Consider the following 19292-nt stretch of genomic DNA (forward strand, 5'->3'; position numbering starts at 1 on the left):
TCGCAGATGAAATTCATCGAAGGACCCAGCCTCCTCTTTGACCGCCTGCAAATATTTGACCATAGCCGGATGGGTGGCTTCGTAGTCACCAAGGTATTGGCTAACGATCAGCTGTGAATCTGAGCAGGCGTCGACCTTTCTTGCACCGGCTTCCTTACACATGCGCAATCCGGCTAGCAGGGCTTCGTACTCTGCCTCATTGTTGGAGGCTTGGAACTTAAACCGTAGTGCATATTCAAACTTATCCCCTTCCGGGGAATGACAGATAACACCTGCACCACAGCCGTTCACCGTAGAGCTGCCGTCTACAAATAACTTCCAGACCTGATCAGGGTTTTCCGGGTGCACCGGCCTAGTCATCTCGACAATAAAGTCGGCAAACGCCTGACCTTTCACTGCCCGCCTGGGTTCAAAAGTTATCTCAAGGCCTTGTATTTCAACAGCCCACTTGATCATTCTACCGGATGACTCTATAGCAGTCATCGTACGCTTGAGCGGCTGATCTATGTATACCACAACCGGATGTGCCAAAAAATAAGGCTTCAACCGCTTGACTGCTACGAATAAGGTCAACCCAAATTTTTCGATCATGGGGTACCGGAGCTCAGCATTTTTAAAGACATGGCTGATGAAGTACACCGGCAGCTGAATGTCGTCTCTCTCAGCGAGGAGAACGGCACTAAGAGCGTGATCAGAGACGGCTAGGTACATGTACAGAACCTCCCGGGGTAGGGGGCTCACTAGCCTTGGCAAAGAATGCAAGTGCTGCTTAAGCCTCTGGAATGCCGCCTCTGCTTCTTCACCCCATTCAAACCTTGACCTCTTCCTGATTGCCTGGAAGAAATAGAGGAACTTGTCACCTGACCGGCTGAGGAACCTCCCCAATGCCGCCAGACAACCGGTCAACTTCTGGACCTCTTTTACAGTGCGGGGAGACTTCATGTCAATTACCGCCTGTATTTTTTCCGGATTAGCTTCGATGCCTCTTTGGTCAATCAAGAATCCGAGAAACTTCCCAGACTCAACACCAAATACGCATTTCTATGGGTTAAGCATGACCCGGTGCCGCCTGAGTGTGGTGAAGGTTTCTCGCAGGTCTGCTAGGTGATCCGTCTGTAGCATGGATTTGACTATCATGTCATCGATATACGCCTCTACATTCCTGCCAATCTGGTTGATAAAAACGGTGTTTATCATGCGCTGGAATGTAGCCGGTGCATTCTTCAACCCAAACGGCATCACCGTATAGCAGAATAACCCCTGATCAGTGACAAAAGCCGTCTTCTCCTGATCTTTCTTCTAGAGAGGTATTTGATGGAAGCCGGAATAAGCATCCATAAAGCTCATTAACGCATGGCCGGCTGTTGAGTCGACTAGGCTGTCAATCTTTGGAAGCGGGTAGCTATCTTTTGGGCATGCTTTGTACAGATCTGTGTAATCCACACACATCCGCCAAGTACCGTTCGGCTTCTTTACTAGAACGACATTTGCCACCCAATCCGGGTAGTAGCATTGCCTAATGAACCCAGCATCCAACAGCTTTTTGACCTCAGCCGCTGCCGCTTGAGATCTTTCTCCACCATGATCCCTCTTTTTCTGCCTAACCGGCTGCTTTTTGGGATCTACGGCTAGCTTGTGGACAGCAAGATCCGGGCTAACGCCTGACATCTCTTCCACTTCAAAGGCAAAGATGTCTTTGAATTCCTTCAGCAGCTGGAGCAAGCCTTCTCCCAACCGTTCGAAGGCTACCGTCCCGACCTTGACTGTTCTTTCAGGACGGCTGTCATCTAGGATGACATCAAGGCAGTCACCAGCCGGCTGAGGTCGTTGGTCATCTGACCTTTCCCCGGCTAGTGCTTGCTATTTCTCCTTTTTGACGGGTGCCAGTTGGTCCGCCTTTCTTTTCATACCGGCTGCCCTTGGAGCCGGGACTGCTGGGTCGCAGTTATCAATATCTATGGGCTCGCCCTGGCCGGCTGCACCCATAGTTGTCTTGACGTCAGAGAGATAGCACTCTCTTGCCGTCTTCTGGTCCCCGCTTAGGGCACCGACTGTACCATCATCCTTTTGAAATTTGACCAACATGAGGGACGGGATGATGACAGCCTTAGATGCGTTGAGGGTAGGACGACCAAATATCATGTTGTAGGCGGAAAGCTCCTTCACAACTAAAAACTTGACTATCATGTGGCGTCCTTGCCCCTTTTCACCTAGCCGGATCGGAAGATCTATGCTTCCGACCGGATGCACTACTCCACCCCCAAAACCGACTAGTGGGTGAGGAGCCTGGTGCATGTTACCGGATGTGTACTTGAGCTTGGTCAAGCACTGATAACTGATTAGGTCAGACGAGCTCCCGGTTTCTATTAGGATTCGGCCAACCTTCTGGTTGGCAACCTTGCATTCGATGACGATGGGGTCATCATGAGGCCGCCTGACCTTGCCCCGTTCCTTTTCAGAAATAAGGACCTCAGGAAAGATGTCTTTCGACGCCTGGCCCTCATCCACTGAGTTGACCAGCTTCCTGATGTTGTCTTTGGTGCCCCGGATGGTAGGACCCCCTCCGGCAAAACCGCCTGCTATTGTGAAGATGGTCTCTTCATCCGTCTCGGAGTTTGTTGGGCCGGTTTTTGCTGCCTGCCCTTTCTTGGCCTGGGTATTACCCTTAGCCTTGGGTAGGTACGATTTTAGGGCCCCCTCATCTTCCAGACGGTCCAATAGCCGCCTGAGGCTATAGCAGCCATCGGTGTCGTGGCCGACATCCTCGTGGTATTGGCAATACTTGCTCTTGTCCCGTTTATTCACGGGGCTTTTCATTTCAGCCGGTTTGTCGAGAGACATCCGGTCTTTGATTTCCAGGAGGATGGTGGAGCAATCTTTTGCGAACTCGTATTTGGGAGCATACGATTCTGACTTCCGCCTGATCTTCTGGGCCGGCTGTCCTGATCGGTCAGCTGCCCAGACCCCTTTTCTCTTTTCTTCCTTTCTTGCCGGCTGATGCTGTTGCCGGCTCTCTTTTTTGTCAGACTTTTTATAATCTGACGGCTGCTTGACAGCACAAAGCTCCGTCGCCTGTATATAGGCTTCAGCTTCAATTAACGCCTCTTGGAGGGTAGCAACCCTCTTCCGGACGAGGTCAAACTTAAAGGTCGACCCATCCTTCAGACCTCGAAAGAAGTCTGTATAGGCCACTTCGTCTGATAGTCCTGGAATCTGAATTCTCATCAGATTGAACCGTCTGACGTATGACCGGAGGCCCTCCCGGTCGCCCTGCTGTATTGCCCCTAGGTCGAGGCTAGTCTTTTTGGCAGGAATATTCATTGAGAAATTTGACGTAAACAAGTACGCCAAAGTTCGAAAGCTGTTGATGCAACCGGCTGGTAGGTTACCAAACCACCGCTTGAGGGTAGCCGGGAAGCATCGACACCAGACGGCATCATCTAACCCCTGGAGGTACATGAGGTTAGAGTAGGCCATTAGATGGTCTTCCGGGTTGGTGGTGCCGTCATAGGCCCCCACCAAAACATTCTTGATCTTAGGCGGCTGTGCCGCCTGGGTTATCTCTGGTGAGAACGCCGTTGGCTGTTCCCCCAAATTTAGCAGGCGCAGCTGCCAGTCCGTGGGTTGGAACGGCTGCTGCGCTTGCCCACCGAAAAGACCCGGTGACATAAAAGGGGATCCACCCAACCCATTCGGTGTGCCGAATAGGCCAGGCTGGATCACTTTGGGTCCAGACCGGGCAGAAGCTTCACCCGTCTGGCTCCCAAGGTTCGTTCCCGTACGCCTGTGTGAGACGTCATGGAAACTGTCCGGGAAGGTCGACGTTGAGGCCGACGCAGACGCCCCTGACCTCGCTTCTCTTGGAGAAATGTGCGGGCGTCTGAGAATGTTTTCTTGGAGCCATCCGGCTGTACGTGCCGGATGGCCTTTCGCAGCTCCCCTTGAGGAAAACGGAGTCTGCTTGGATCAAACCTTAAGCCCTCCCCCTCCTTTGGCTTGGGATGAGGGGTAGGAACTCGTTCTTTGACCGCCTTCTTTCCAGAAGGCTTCTTGGCCGGCTGACCCTTCTTTGGAGTAGCTGACCGGATGAGGCTCTTGATCTCACCCTTGAAACTATTCATGAAAGACATGAGTTCGTTTCTTGTAACGGGGGCTGAGCCCTCCACCGTTTGGGCAATTCCAGCCGGTTTCCCGACTGGGTTGCTGGGAGCAGCTTGGCTGATTTCCCGTTCTCTTCTATCTTTAGCATGAGGGTGCTTCGTTATGAAAGACCCATCCGGGGCCACATATGTTTCAATTTCGTCTCCACTTTCATGGTCCGTCTGGACCTCAGGCTCGACCACAGGCCGTTTGCCCTGATTCGGTGACACAGTATCAGAAGTCATCTTAGAAGTACTCTTCCCACAGACGGCGCCAAATGTTTCGGGGTTTTTTGATGTGTCCTGCGGGAGAGTTACAATTCCAAGAATGCCCTTCGACGCCTGTGCCTGCAAAATCACGAAGACTCCTGGGGATAGGAGCTCCGCCTCCGACGATCAAGTTAGTAAAGATACGGGAGGTAGAATGCACGTAATGTAGAAGTTACTTCTCGCGTAATGGGAGAATTCTGCAATTAATATTGCTCGGGGTAAGTGTTTTTCTTTTTGAGGAGTATTCAATGTGAACAACAAATGTTCCAGCCCCCCATTAATGAGGGTCCTTCCACTATTTATAGTGGGGAAGGGATGGTTTCCCTTTTAGGGTTTAGAGGACACGTGTCAGCAGAGGATTGGAGCCCTGCTGACCAACGGCTGGATGCCACGTGTCACTAGGCCATTGGGCCACGTGTTTAGGGTATTTTTACCCCAAACAAACAATATGATTCATTTTGTACCAACCCTGTCAACTAAGTGTTAATTTGTTTTATGTTTTGGAGGATTTAAATTTTAGTCTTGTGTGGTGCCATATGTTGTTGTGAATTAAGATTAGTCAAATGCCATGTGCATGCATTACATTTCAATGTGGGTATGTAAGTGCAGTTCTATAGAGACAAGCATCTTTCTTTAAGTTGGTTTTATTAGAAAATTTTTCACATTAAGTTCATTCATACCATTACGAATAGTTTGCTACCACAATCCTTGTAATAAAAACGCTTGAAAGTGTGCATTGTAGATCCACAACATTCTTATGAAAAAACTACATTAAAATGGGAGTGGGAGCTATCATGAAAAAAATGCAAAGTAGTATTATTTATTGCCCGCTTACATTGAAAGACTTAATTGCTAAGTATTGTAAAATCACTTTCTAATTAATGTTAACGAATAGAAATTAATTGTTGATGGCGTTTTAATTTGATTAATTGCATCAAATAGAAAGTTTCATTAAAACTTTTAAAGACTTTATCATTCAGAAGATTTCTGTCACATGATATCATCAACTTAAAACGACATGGTGCGACATCACACATTCAAACGTGAATATAACTTGTTCTTAAGCATTAAGATGCCTATGTCACACTAATCCTCAAACTCTATACTTTGAGCTTTTTAATTCATGACTTAACGCATCAACATGAAAGCATTATTTTTAATTTTTTTTTTTTCTTTAAGGAAAAGAGGTAAATACATCTAACAACAATTTTTATCTATGAGACGTGAAAGAAAGTTGTGACGGTAAATATAATTTGGATGTTGGCTTGGTGGCAAATTAAGATTTGATTAGATTTAATATCCAAAAATCGAATTTTAGTTCAGATTAGAGCAGGCCAATTTCAAACCGATTTTTTTTACAAAATTAAAATATACGGTTCCTCAAAAAAATAAAAAATACGGAGTATTATTACACTAACAAATAAATACATATTGAATACACACCCTTCATTCCTAATTGATTGTCATATTTATTTATTTTTCTTTTCAGTTTTTAGTGCAATATTGTAATAAAATTATAGTTGCACATTATAAATAAAAATAAAAAAAACATATTTGAAAACTTTTTTTTAAAGAAGTCCTAAAGGACACGAAATTTCATTAATTAAAACCATACGACATCTACAATTGACAATTAACAATAATGAAAACGAATTTAACAAAATGAAACAAGAAATAATCGGAGAAGGGCTAAGAATCCAAATACATAAATATAACAATTCGGCACATTCTTAATTCGTTGTCTCATACAACTTTTTGAGTAGATCCGTCGTCGCTTCGCAATTTTGTGAGAAAGAAAATTCTTGTGCTGATTTCGTAACCCGAATTCGAGCCATAATCAATCGTAGCCTCGCACAATCAGAGACTAAATTAAATACAAATAAAACCTTGTTTTTCAAACTCATAGTTCGAAAAACCTTGTCTTTCGAAAAAGATCGAAAAAATCTTGTCTTTCAAAGGAGATAAACCCTTTCTTTCGAGGGAGACATTATTATAACCTAAGAAACAAAAAACTTAACAAATAAAGATTAGGGCTTTCCATCGATGAAATCCCCTTCAAAATCAACAATGGAGGCTAGAGTTTAGGAGCATATTTGAAAACTTAAATAAGATGAATTCTTAACAAGATCCAAATAATAATGTTTTTAAGTATATATTCATCTGTCAAGTTTTCGATTCTATAATTAATTAAATCCCTAATAATATCAAATAAAATAATCAATTATGAACCACAGGAGTATAAATCTTAGTATACACCATTCCCAAAAAAAAAAAAAAAAAAAAAAAAAAAAAAAAAAAAAAAAACACTTATACACCACGGGAGACAAGCTAGTTAAGCTAGGTCGACAACAATTCTACATCATTATCTATTTGTAGACATCTATAGTATTAAAAATATAAAAGCTAAACAAAGACACTTGTTTTATTTCATCCAACTTGTCCAAAAGATTGGCCAATCAAATACGCAATCGATGTGAAATTATAGTGCCTTTTCCACACCTCAAAATACCTCAGAAAAAGGTTGAAAATACAGTTGAGGTTGAGGCTGAGGCGTACATTAAATCACGGATATACGGTGGAATTAAAAGCGGAATCGTATGATATTGGGCTTTGACTAACAAAACGCAATGTTGGGATAATAATGGTCTATTTTAGTTGATGGGCTTTGACTATGTAAAGTTAGTTGCCGTATTTGGACATTACTCGGCCTTTAAACTCCGTGATTTTATTGAAACTCCGTGATTTAGACTTTCTTGCGACGTTTACTCTTTTTAATTACACCGTATTATTGTATTATTACGTATTTATTTTGTCCTAATTGTTGTATTGTTCGTATTTGAGATTGAATTGGTGGATTAATGATATCGTCATTGTTGTCACTCCAAATTTTTGTGGACTATGGATCAAATTTTATGGGGCTCGAGTATAATTTTAGTATTTCGAAAAAATGCATTAAAACTAATTCAACAATATTTTCATAATAACACTTGTTTTAAAAATAGTAGTCCTTATTTATAATTTAGTTAATATAAGTACATAAGTTCTTGCCTTCAAAAAAAAAAAAGTACATAAGTTCTTACAAAAAAAAAAAAAAAAAAAAAAAAAAAAAAAATTACATAAGTTGTGCAAAAAGTCAAAGTAAATAATTTTTTTTAAGCTGAAATAAGTATTATACGTCTTATCATAACTAATTAATGGAACGAAGAGTACTTTACTTAGTAGGATTAAATTACTATATTTCTTTCTTCCTTAATATCTGGTGACGCCTACTTAACGAGGTAATGATGTTTTTATTCTTCAATAAATACACTTTTAGCTTTTCTTGCCGGCCCATAAGAAAAAAAAAGTTGATTAAACATTGAAGGAAAGAGTGAGAGGCAATGTATGACCCCCACTACACAAATTTGATAACGACTAATTAATGAAGTAAGACTGTATTGCACTAAATAATTTGCAACTGCAAAAAATAAAATGTAGTCGTTGGATCAATTGATCAAACATTTTAAAACGTCTCTATGGACTTATGGATTTTTCTTACCTTCCCTTTCCTCCTCATATTGGCGTTAAGCCCTAAGCCTGTTATGCTAAATTGAGGCCCTGTTCTTTTGAGCTTCTGGGCAGAGTTGAGCAGATTTCAATAGAGCAAAGCAGAGCGATTTCAGCAGAGCAGAGCAAGGCAGAGCAGAACAGATTTCAAAATTATTATTATTATTATTATTGCATTATTTTATTATCATTATTATTATTAACTATTACTATTACTATTACTATTATTTTTAATATTATCATTATTATTATTATCATTATTATTTATATTATTATTATTATTATTATTATTACTATTATTATTCTAATTCTAATTATTATAATTATTATTATTATTATTTTTATTATCGCATTATTTTATTATTATTACTATTGTTGTTGTTGTTGTTATTACTTGATTTTTTAAGATTTTTTTATAATATTAAAAAATATGTTAAATAATATAAAATATTAATTATTATCATTAAATATTAGTTATTATTATCAATTAATATTTATATTAATTATTATTATTATTAAATACTAATTATTATTTTCTATAAATATTAGTTATTATTATTAAATATTAATAATAATTATTATTTTTAAGCAGAGCAGAGCAGAACAATTCAAAAAAACAAGGCCTTAATTGATCATAATATGGGATTTTAGTATAATAGATCACTTATTCTTAATGTAAGAAAGTGCAAAACAATCTAAACTTCGAAAAATTGTGTATAGAATAATATATCTCTGGTTATTTTCCTTCTATTATCGTTCAAAAGAAATTTTGTCCACTACAACTTCAGTGATTAAAATTATTTTGCTATGTAGTTGTGTTTGTCTTGAATTGTTATGGTCATTGGTAGATATTGTGGTGACAAGACTAATGAATAGATTTGATTTAAATTCTGTCATACGCGTATGACCAACCTCAATCTATTAAGCCTTTAATATTATTGTTGTTGATGAAGACAATTTATGTTTTAATAATTTTAGGCTAATAACAAAAATCGGACAAATTCACCAATGATGTTATTGTGAAATTATTGTTTTCATTTCATATAATTGCCAACTTGAGATTTGGTCAACTTTCTTATAAAAGAAGTTACAAGAACAAAGGTTAAATTTCACATTACATCAAGTATTGCGCACATTACATATGCAATATTCTATTTACTTTAACAAATATTTCAAAACTTAAATTATACTGTGTTCAGTCCCGACCCTGAGGGTAGGCCGCGAGTGCGACTGCCTAGGGCCCACGCCAAAAAGGGGCCCATAAATTTTAAAAAAAAACTGTTTAATACTTTGTAACTTGTGGACTCTAATTGTAGATTTGGCTCCGTGTTCTTTGTCAATTACTCCACAAAGAAAGCTTTCTAAAAAGTTAATTACTCCATTTATTTAGCAATTAGCATTAATTACTTATCTATCCTATCAATCAATTAGGTGAAATTTACAATGTTTTCTAATCTCTTCACCTCCTCCTCCTCCAATTTCCATGAATAACAACTCCAAAAATATAAAATTTTCCAATTATGTTGCTTCACTTGTTCTTCAATTATCAAAATTCAATCCCTTTAACTTTGGTTAATTAATACTATGTCAACGGTTAAGATATTTAAAAAGATAAATAGCAGCAAAAATAGTTCATCCCACCAAATATTCAATTCCCATCTTCTTATTATTGGTTGTTTCCGATAAAATTTACGGCATTGGTGACTTGATCTTTCTTTTAAGTTGCCGAATAGACAAAGGTAATACAAGTACACAATTTTTCCTCTGTTTTTTTTATCTAAATTTATCACGTTCTAATTTCGTTTTAAATTTAAATAAAACTGGAGTGTATCCGTGCTAATTCACGGTATATACGTAACATGTATATTTAGAAAGAAAACAATAGGAGTGGTGGAAGTTACAAAAAAAAAATGAAGAAATGGAAGTTATTTAATTGGAGGTTATAGCCAACCAAAAAAAAAAAAAAACCTAAATTTAAGAGAGTTGAGGATTGAGGTTTTGGAGAAATCTCATTAACTCTGTAATTATATTATAGACGAGTTAATTTTCTTTGTCTTTTATATAAATCTATTGTGTAAAAAGAAAAAATTGTTAATTAGGCAAGGGGCCCTTTTCTTACATTATGCCTAGAGCCCATAAATTATCAGGAACGGGACTGACTGTGCCGATAAATATTTGTTCCTCGATATATATAATACAACCCGCAAACCCCAAATTGATGACTCAATTTTGCATGTAATTACCATACCATAAATTCATTCTCCTTTAGTTACACCCATAAAACAACTTTTTGTTAGGTGAAGAGTGAAGACTAAGGTAAGCCACCACAAATAAGACTACTAAAAGAAAGCAATATTAGAAAACTCGATTAAAACATTCATCTTTGTAAACTTTATTACGGTTAATTTATGTCATTCATACGTGTAAAATAGTCACCAATTTAATTTGTTATAGAAGTGTATAATTGGCATTACATGTGAAGTGAATGACGAAAAACAAAAGCGTTGAAGTGTAAAATAGTCACCAATTTAATAGTCATCAGGTGAAAGGTATTGCATTTCCATTCTTGTGCTACTATATATCCTAAAGCATGCATCATGACGAAAAAGAAAACGGCATGTTTTAACTGATCTTTCTTTCTTTGGCATTTTATCTTTGTTTTGGTATCGTGACTTTTGTGTGCGGGTTTGGGCCACCTTCTTCTTACACCTATCAAGTTTTTGATGTTCAATACTTTGTTCATTTTACTTACAAAATTAAGTTACGTCTTTATAAGGAAAACAAGTTTAAATTAAAAAACATTAAAGTCTCAAGGGGCTATTCAAATTTGATTTACAACCTAAATTAGTTGAATTAAGTGTCAAATGCTAATAAGTTAGAGCTCTAGCTAAAATTATTAACATAATTGTCTTTTATGGCTATCTAACATACTCTACACCAAAAATTGAAAAAAAAAAATAAAAAAAAATTCAACCAAGTGCATGTCAAATGCCAATAAGTTAAAAGCTCGAGCTAAAGTCACCACTCTCACAATGATTGTTCATAAAACAAAACAATTCATGCATCACCTAATTCAATAACTAGTTTAAACTATCTCTATTTCAGATTAATTACAACTTTGTTTTTCACCGTTTCTAATTAATTTCAACACTCTTTCATTTGATTTGAACGACTACTTATTATAAAATATCTTTTTAATCTATATCTTATACGTAGCATTTTAATTTCTTAAATTACGGAGTACGTGTCAATCCCTGATGTTACGATTAATTTGGGATGTAGGAAAATTAGGAAATACTTAAAATGATGGTCGATTACCGCATCATTTGCATTCTTTTAGAGTGATAAAGGGGATGAGATAAGGATAAAAAATAGGGATAGAAGAAATGTGGTGTTTGTTTAGAGGGATGAAGATTATAAGGGGTAGGGATTGAGATAAAAACACCTACTTATCCCTCCATTTCTATAACTAAGGGGTGATATAAGGGGTAGGGATAAGAAATGGGTATTAAAAGACCAAATTACCCTTAATGAAATTAAAAGGGTAAGGAGAAAGTCAGAAACGGTAGAAGTTAGTAAGGGTATTTTTATAAATTTATTACTTATTAGTTATTCCTAATTTGTTTCCCATACTTACCAAACATATGATGGGATAAAAATTATTTATCTTTATCCCACCTATTAATCCCTTATCTTTATACTCCATTCTTATCCCTCTTATTTCCATTCCTCCAACCAAACCTCCGGTTATTACTATTTTTGGTTACGAACAATCTCCAATCCCCAGAAATGGAAGGGGTGACCTGGTATTAATGGTGAGCACACACTTCTTATCCCCAAACTCTCTCTATCACCTTTTCCCAAACCCTAATAAACCTCTCCAAAACCCTAATTTTTCCTCAAAATTTTGCTGCTCTTCATCCTCTAGACCCAATTGGGGTTCCAATTTCGACGCATCTCAGCGTCGGAAATTCGAATTTGAAGATGAATTTGGGAGGAGAGAGAAACGGAGGAAGAGTTGGTGGTCCGACGATGACGACGATGATGACGAAGAAGAAGAGTTTGGATTTTGGAAAGATTCTTCTCCTGCTATTGACTGGTTCTTCAAGGTATAAAAACGCCTCAATTGTTTTCGAAATTTCCTTGATAATTGCATTGTTTTGCCGCTCAAATTCATGCCATTTCTAGTGCATTATTAGTTAATTATACCTTGCTATGTAAATGAATGTTCGTTTTTTACTTCATATTTCCTCACAATTGAGAATTGGAATGATTTTACTCAGTCCGACCTTTTTTCGGATTTAGTTGTTGTGTTACTAATTTAAATTATACTATCAATGCGACGTTTGTTTCGGGACAGAGGGAGTATCTTTAATGATAGTTGTGAAGTATTCGTATTACGAGTACTGTATTTGTTATAGGGGGTTGTTGTGTATCGTGTTGAAGTTGTTGGGAAAGGATCTAATTGTTATTGTAAGAGGAAAAGGTGGTAGTCTTTTTTTAGAGGCAAATTGATGATTTTGTCGACTAATAGTGTTAGCGGCGTCCTCTCTCCATCACTTGGTCTAAGTGTGAATAAGTTGAGAAATCAATCTTATTTAATACACCGTCAATTTTAAATAATTTGGCTACATGTGATATATTTAATCAAATCATGTTAACTTTGATCAGGGCTATTATATGAATATATTAAGCAATACTATAAAAGATAACCTCGTGGACGTAGTCAAAGTACTTTTGAAGGTGAATTTAGCAAGTTTAAATTATGTCATAATGCTAGCACGCTTTCATCATTAAAAATTGGCCTATCTTTTGTAACGAAGGAAAGCTTATGAATAATTAAGTGAATATAATATCTGGTCGTCTTCTGGACATTCCAAAATGTCAAAATGACTGCCATATTTAGACGGAAGGAGCAATAACATGGGATTACAGATCAACGTTAGCACTATCATAATGAATAATGCCTCTATTGATGCTGTTACTTTCCATATCTGTAAAGAGGCTTGCACTTATAGTAGGGTTGTGGTCTGGATGTGTGCAATCTTAAGTCCTCTGATATCGAAAGATTCTTTGTAATCGACCCTTGATTTGAAGGGAAACAATCATTTGCCGGTTCATAGTAAGAAGCTTTCACTTATAGTAGGGTTTTGGTTTGGATGTGTATTGTGTACAATCTTAAGCCCTCTGACGTCGAAATCTTATTTTGTATTCAACCCCTGATTTTAAGGGAAACAATCATTTGCTGATTCATAGTAATGAAGAAGTGTAGAGTTTAATGAACCTTTGGAATTAGTTCATCAAAACCCAAAGCCAAAGTATAATGACTATCCGAGTAATCTGACTCCATAAGAGATGGACTTATAGCTTAGAATTACCATTTTTTAGTTATTTATTTATTTTATTTTTTGGCAAAATGTCCGTGCTCTTCTGATTATAACCCTAAGGCTCCAATCGAAGAACCCAAGTGTGGTATACCACCATTCTACTCATTTGATGCTGATGATAGTTGAAGGCTGTGCATAATTAAAACTTACACTATGTTTGGATTGAAGGAAATGGAGGGAAAGGAAGGGAAGAGAAATGGAGGGATGGATTATCTTTCATTTGGATAACAAATGAGGAAAGAAGGGAATTGGAGGGGGAAGAAATGAAGGGATTAAATTGTAAGAAATTAATCTCTCCAACAATTGAGAGATTTGGAAGGAAAACTCATCTTTCTTCCCTCCCCTCTCTTTCTCTTCCCTCCTCTTCACCTCCCTGCCCTTCTTTTCTTTCCCATTTCTTTATCCAAACACACCGTTAGTGTTTGCTCAAATCTCACTGTAGTACTATTATTACTCGAATAGAGTTAGGTGCTTGTGAAGTTGGGAGAGAAACAAAATGTTTAAAAAGCTAATATGGCAGACGATGAGCACCATGTACATTTTATCAGCTACAGCTAGTAGCCTAATAGTAATCATGGAGTCCGTTTTTTTTTTTTTTTTTTTGATCGAACTCTCTGATGAAGTTTAGTGAAAAAGGGGAGCTGGAATTGAGAGGGCATGATTAGATTGGGAAGATGCAAGGATAAAGGATATTAGTGTGATTCATATCCAATTCTTATTTTTAGGTGATGAAACTATGTGATTATTATTTGCTGACTAGGGTGCATCACTATTTACAAGTGACTAATCTTTGATGCAACATGGTCTCTTTTTCTTGTGTCTAGATACAGAGTAGTATACTGACTTTATATAAAAAGTAAGGGCATCCGAATGGTGATCAAATTGGCTTGTGTTTGTCATCCTAGTGGTTTGCATTTAGTAATCCAAATAAAGATTGTTTCGGTTGGAGTAGTATCCTTAAGCTGTGTACCAAGCAAGCTTAGTAGATTGGTGAAACTGTTTGCCTGCTCAATATCTCATCGTAAGCTTGACCACCAACCTCACCCCAATCAATGTTGCTTGGTACATGGTACGGTACAATTCGTGGCACGGGAACGCAAATGTGGAAAGCTGCTTGCATCATACTCATTAAATATTTCTTTCCTTGGCTTATAATTTATCATAATCAAAATCTCAAAACTCTTAAAATGCATCGTACTTCATTATATATGGATGGGATTGATGTGAAGCTTTGAAAAGGCAATATAGCTGTGTTAGGAGGAAGCATGAAAGTGGAAAAAAAAAACAGTTCTGGATGGTTTATGGTCTTTAGGCTTGGTTTATGCTTTGATATAAGTACATGTAAGATGAAGAGATTAATTTTTTTTGGGGGGAGGGGGGGGGGATGGGGTGAGTTAAGCCAAGTCTTTACTCAGTGGTTAGTGCTGGCTATATGAACTCTTCTCTGATGAACTGGTAAAGAAATGTATCTGGTGAAACTGTGAAGCTTTGGCTATATATACTAGTATAGAAATGTCTCTACTCACTGAATAGTGCTGGTTATATGGATCCTTCTCCGTTGGGCTGGTAAGTAAATGTATCTGGCGAATCTTTGGTTATGTGTATATACCAGTTTAGGAAAACATATATGGATGTTAGCCTGGATTGTTGGGCCTAGTTTTGGCTGAGGGAAAATTTGAAGATTGAGGTAATTTTAGATTTGGTTGTATAAGATGGTAGAAAATTCAAAGGATGGGATTTGTTTATTCATGGTGCCTCAGTTTGCAAAATAAATTTATTCCCAACAAAATAACTTGACTTATTTGTTAGTATCGGCTATATGAATTATTCTCTTTTAATGCCAGAAAGGAATCTCTTGTGTAGAAGCCTTTGCAATGTTATGTGCTCTACCCTAAATGTCCTATGTACTTTTGGAGTGGGAGAGAAATGGAAATTGTTTCCTTTATATATTATCTGATATGTATAACCCCATTGCAATATTAACAATGTGAGAGTGTTTGATTATATTTTTGGATGGCCTAGTTTAGAAAAATTTCACCATCTATGTCGGACAGGGGCTATGTAGTATGTGCTAGCTGTCAGAAAAGCTTAGATGTATAAGACAATTCCGCCTGAACTGCCTGGTGACTGACTTGCTGTATCTTCATAATTGCACCTATGTCAACAGATGCTGCTTTTAAAATTAGTATAAGGCCTTGTTTGGTTGACAAACAAATTCATGGGAAGTTTAATTTCCTAGGAAATGGATACATCATATATGTATACTTTGGTTGGTTGACAATAATGTAGGAATTGGGATTTCCTAGGAAGTTCTACTTACCACAAAATGGAGGAATTAACTTACCTAGTCCCCCCTAGGTAAGTGGAACTTTCCATGGGAAGTAGAAATTCCTACATCCAATCAAACCTTTTTTGGGAATTCCTAAAGATTATAATTTCATGGGCATTGAGATTTCATGGAAGTTTCTACTTCCTACATCCAACCAAACAAGGCCTAAATGTATGACAAATTTTACTGTAGTCATCCTTGAAATGACTACCACTATACTTAATTTTCATTGGCCGATTTTTGATTTATTTTTTTTTGGAAAAATTGACAGCAATAATCCCAACTTTCGGCGATCCGCTCAAACTAATCCCAACTATCATTGTTTTCAAAATAATTCCAACTTTGAAACAATCTGCTCAATTTGGTCCATAACCTGTTGAGAGGTGTTAGTAACCCGTGAAATAGGTTAATTAGACAAGTGTTTTGTTTTCATCGGTTCTAATTTAATTAATCAAAATTTTATATAATTAACTTAAATAAATTAGCTTTTGATTAGTTAAGTAACCCAGCCCACACTATATATAGCCATCCACCAGTCCACCACCATTGACACACCAAATCACCACCGTCGTTGCCCCACCACAACTCCACCATCACTGTCATTAGCCCCAATTAACCCCAATACACCCTATCACACTACAAAACCTCTGAATTGTACTCCACTAGATAAATCACAATGAATTGTACTTTACTTGATAATTAAAAGCACCAATATGAGAATAAGTGTATGACGGTGCTCGAGAAAGGACATGGTGACTAGTGACCACCACCCCACACAACCAAACGTCCAAACCCACCCTTTAACAACACAACGGAAAATAAAACAGAGAAGGAAAAGTTGCAGCGATGAGGGGGAAGGGGGAAGGGAGACGACCGAGGAGCGAGATGGTGGCGGTGACAAAATGGGACGGCCGACGACAACATAACAGTATATAGATTGAGAAAGATGAACATGAGAAGGAGGGGATAGCAAAGAGGAGAGGGAAAAGGGTAGGAGCAAAAATACGTAATTGCAATACAGGTAATTATCTTTAAAAAGAAAAAATATTTAATTAATTTTACAACCAGCTTAGCAAGTAACCGGTTAATTGGACCAAATTAAGCAGATTTTGTTAAAGTTGGGATTATATTGAGAATAATGGTAGTTGGGATTATTTTGAGCAGATCGCTGAAAGTTGGGATTATTTCCATCAATTTTTCCTTTTTTTTTTGTCAAACTTAGTAAAAATGATTTTTTTTTAAAAAAATTCTTTTCTTTTCCTGGAAATTAATTTTCTGATTTTTCAAAAAAAAAAAAAAAAAACCGAAAAAAAAGAATTTTTTAAAAAGAAATTTTTTTTTCTAATAAGTTTGACCAACAAATAAATAAATAAATAAACGGCCAATAAAAATTAAGTATAGTGGTATTCATTTTAAGGATGACTATTGTAGCAAAATCCTATGATAGAAGTGTCTTAATAGTGTACTTCATTAAGTCCATATTTTATCTGATTAATATGGAGTTCATTTGGCCCTCGGTTAGAGGTGATCATTGGGCGGGCTGGCTGGGTCGAGGCCAAAAAATAACCAAGCTGTCAGGCCGGAAATTGTGTGCCCAAACTAGTTGGGTCGTGTGGGCTTTTTGGGCCGGGCCCAAAAAGTCAACTAAAATGGCATAAAATTCCATTCCCAAGCCCGCCCAAAGAATTCAATAATCGGACTGGACTAGGCCCAACCCAATTTTGGGTCGGAAAAATCTGTCTAAAACCCGCCCAAAATTGGGCCGGGCTCACTTTGATCAGCTCTAGCCCTCAGTTTACATGACTTCTCTTCAGAATCCCCCTCAAGTTGAAAATTTTGCTAGCAAGAAATTGTGCAGCCGTTCTCTATTTGGGCTGCTAATTGCTATTGTAATAATTTTGGTTTTTGACGTCCTTGAGTGTGTATAGTACTGTATTTTGTATTTTTAGTATTCCTATGGAAGTTGAGGTCTCTTTTACTTCCCTATTAATGATTTTTTATTTTTAGTAGTTCATTTTCTTGTCTTGTTGAGCTGTCCTGTTCCCTAGAGTTAAACCATTCTGGAGAAATGATTGCATTAGACCAGTATTTAGGTGTACAAAACAGATATTCGAAGCTTTTGGTTGGATGGTTCAAGCAATTGCAATATCAACACTACTAAGGACAGCTAGGGACAGGGTCAAATTCTGTAATCTTGGCATTAGTGCTTCTCTTGGGATACAGCCCTATACCAAGTAATTGATTTGATTCAACTTGTGGATTTGTTAATACTTGCATACTTCGAGACTCGGAGGTTAAGCAAATAAACAGAATCCTTATTAGACGGGCTAGTAAACGATAAGCAAATATAGGTAACAAAAAAATTATGTTTCCTAATACTACCTTAACTCCCAAATTAACCGAATACTCTATACTTCCCCTCAAGTGGGAGCGTGGAGATCACAAACACCCAACCTGAACCATAAAGACGAGAAGTCCTGGACACTAAGAGCTCTCAAATACTCATTAGGAGGTCAGTGGTCTCAGTTAGCTCATCTTCCCTTCAAAATTGCTCCTAAGTTGAATATCTTGTGAACAAGGAATTGTGCAACCTTTCTTTGTTTGGGTTGCTTTTTGTTATTACTCTGCATGCTACTTCGTGTATATAATAAGATCTTTGGAGTTTAGTCTTGAGTTTTACAGTACTATTTTTTGTTTCTGCTGTCTGCTTTGTGGAAGAGGAGATTTCTTATATTCCCCTATCCATGATTGATAGCTCAGTGCTTACAGAGCCTGAAATTTTCTTCCCCTCTTAAATTTAATTATTTTCGAGATATGATAGTATGTAACGTGATTATTTTGATGAACACAGATAGCCAAAGCCTTTGGTTGGATGGTTCCAATAGTTCTGTTGTCAACAGTATTAGATACAGGACCAAATTCACTAATGATGGCATTGGTGCTTCCCTTGGGACAAACAGCCCTTTCCCTAGTAATGGATAAACTGTGGGAAGACCCGAGTTCTAGCCAAAATTTCAGGCCACAATCAAGGCCAAGGTCAAAGTCCAAGACCAGAAGCAGGTCCAGGTCCAAGGGATATGCACGAAAGGCAAGATCCCGTCCACGTCCTGTAAATGGTGACTATAGTGACTATAAGTCATGGGAGGCAGCTAAGAAAGATGGAAGACCTGATTCAAAATTTGGTGGATGGGATGAGCTGGATCAAGAAGTATCGAGAAGCAACAGCTTTACTGACGAGCAAAAGCAAAAGGCTGATGCGCCCCCAAGGGGATACTCTGATACTGATAAATTGAGTAGGACATTAAACAAAGATAAACCATTGTTCATCAGGTTGCTGATTGCTGTGTTTCCAATTTTGGGCTCATGGACCAGGTTCCTTTTCTGAATTGAATGTGAATAACAATCAGTGACATGAGGGATTATACAGTACATTTTTAGCTTTAGATATGTGATTATTAATCGAATTATGTAACTAATGTAAGATATGAATATTAGCTTCTTTTTGTCTCAGTTACTAAAGCTCAAGATATCCGTGACAGACTAAAATGTTCTTGAATTGGCATGAGAAGTTGGCGTGATATCTGTTTTCGGTTACTGTTTTCGCTATAGTTCAAACTGGCA

General features: G+C 37.6%; 1 protein-coding gene across 1 annotated transcript; it reads left to right on the plus strand.

The window, feature by feature from the left end:
* The first annotated feature begins 11670 nt into the window (after nt 1–11670).
* LOC110736725 lies at nt 11671–19227 on the plus strand. Its single transcript, XM_021917023.1, has 2 exons — nt 11671–12064; nt 18523–19227. The coding sequence occupies exons 1-2, from the start codon at nt 11768–11770 to the stop codon at nt 19054–19056; spliced, it is 831 nt and encodes a 276-aa protein (XP_021772715.1). The 5' UTR covers nt 11671–11767; the 3' UTR covers nt 19057–19227.
* The last annotated feature ends 65 nt before the right edge of the window (nt 19228–19292 follow it).

This window comes from Chenopodium quinoa, unplaced genomic scaffold, assembly GCF_001683475.1.
Source record: "Chenopodium quinoa cultivar QQ74 unplaced genomic scaffold, ASM168347v1, whole genome shotgun sequence".
Classification (NCBI taxonomy): Eukaryota; Viridiplantae; Streptophyta; class Magnoliopsida; order Caryophyllales; family Amaranthaceae; genus Chenopodium; species Chenopodium quinoa.

Bases quoted from the DNA above. Each gene is read 5' to 3' on its own strand.
- LOC110736725 (XM_021917023.1), top strand. From the start codon at position 11,768: ATGGTGAGCACACACTTCTTATCCCCAAACTCTCTCTATCACCTTTTC. The intron at 12,065-18,522 runs GTATAAAAACGC...TGATGAACACAG, and splicing joins CTATTGACTGGTTCTTCAAG to ATAGCCAAAGCCTTTGGTTG.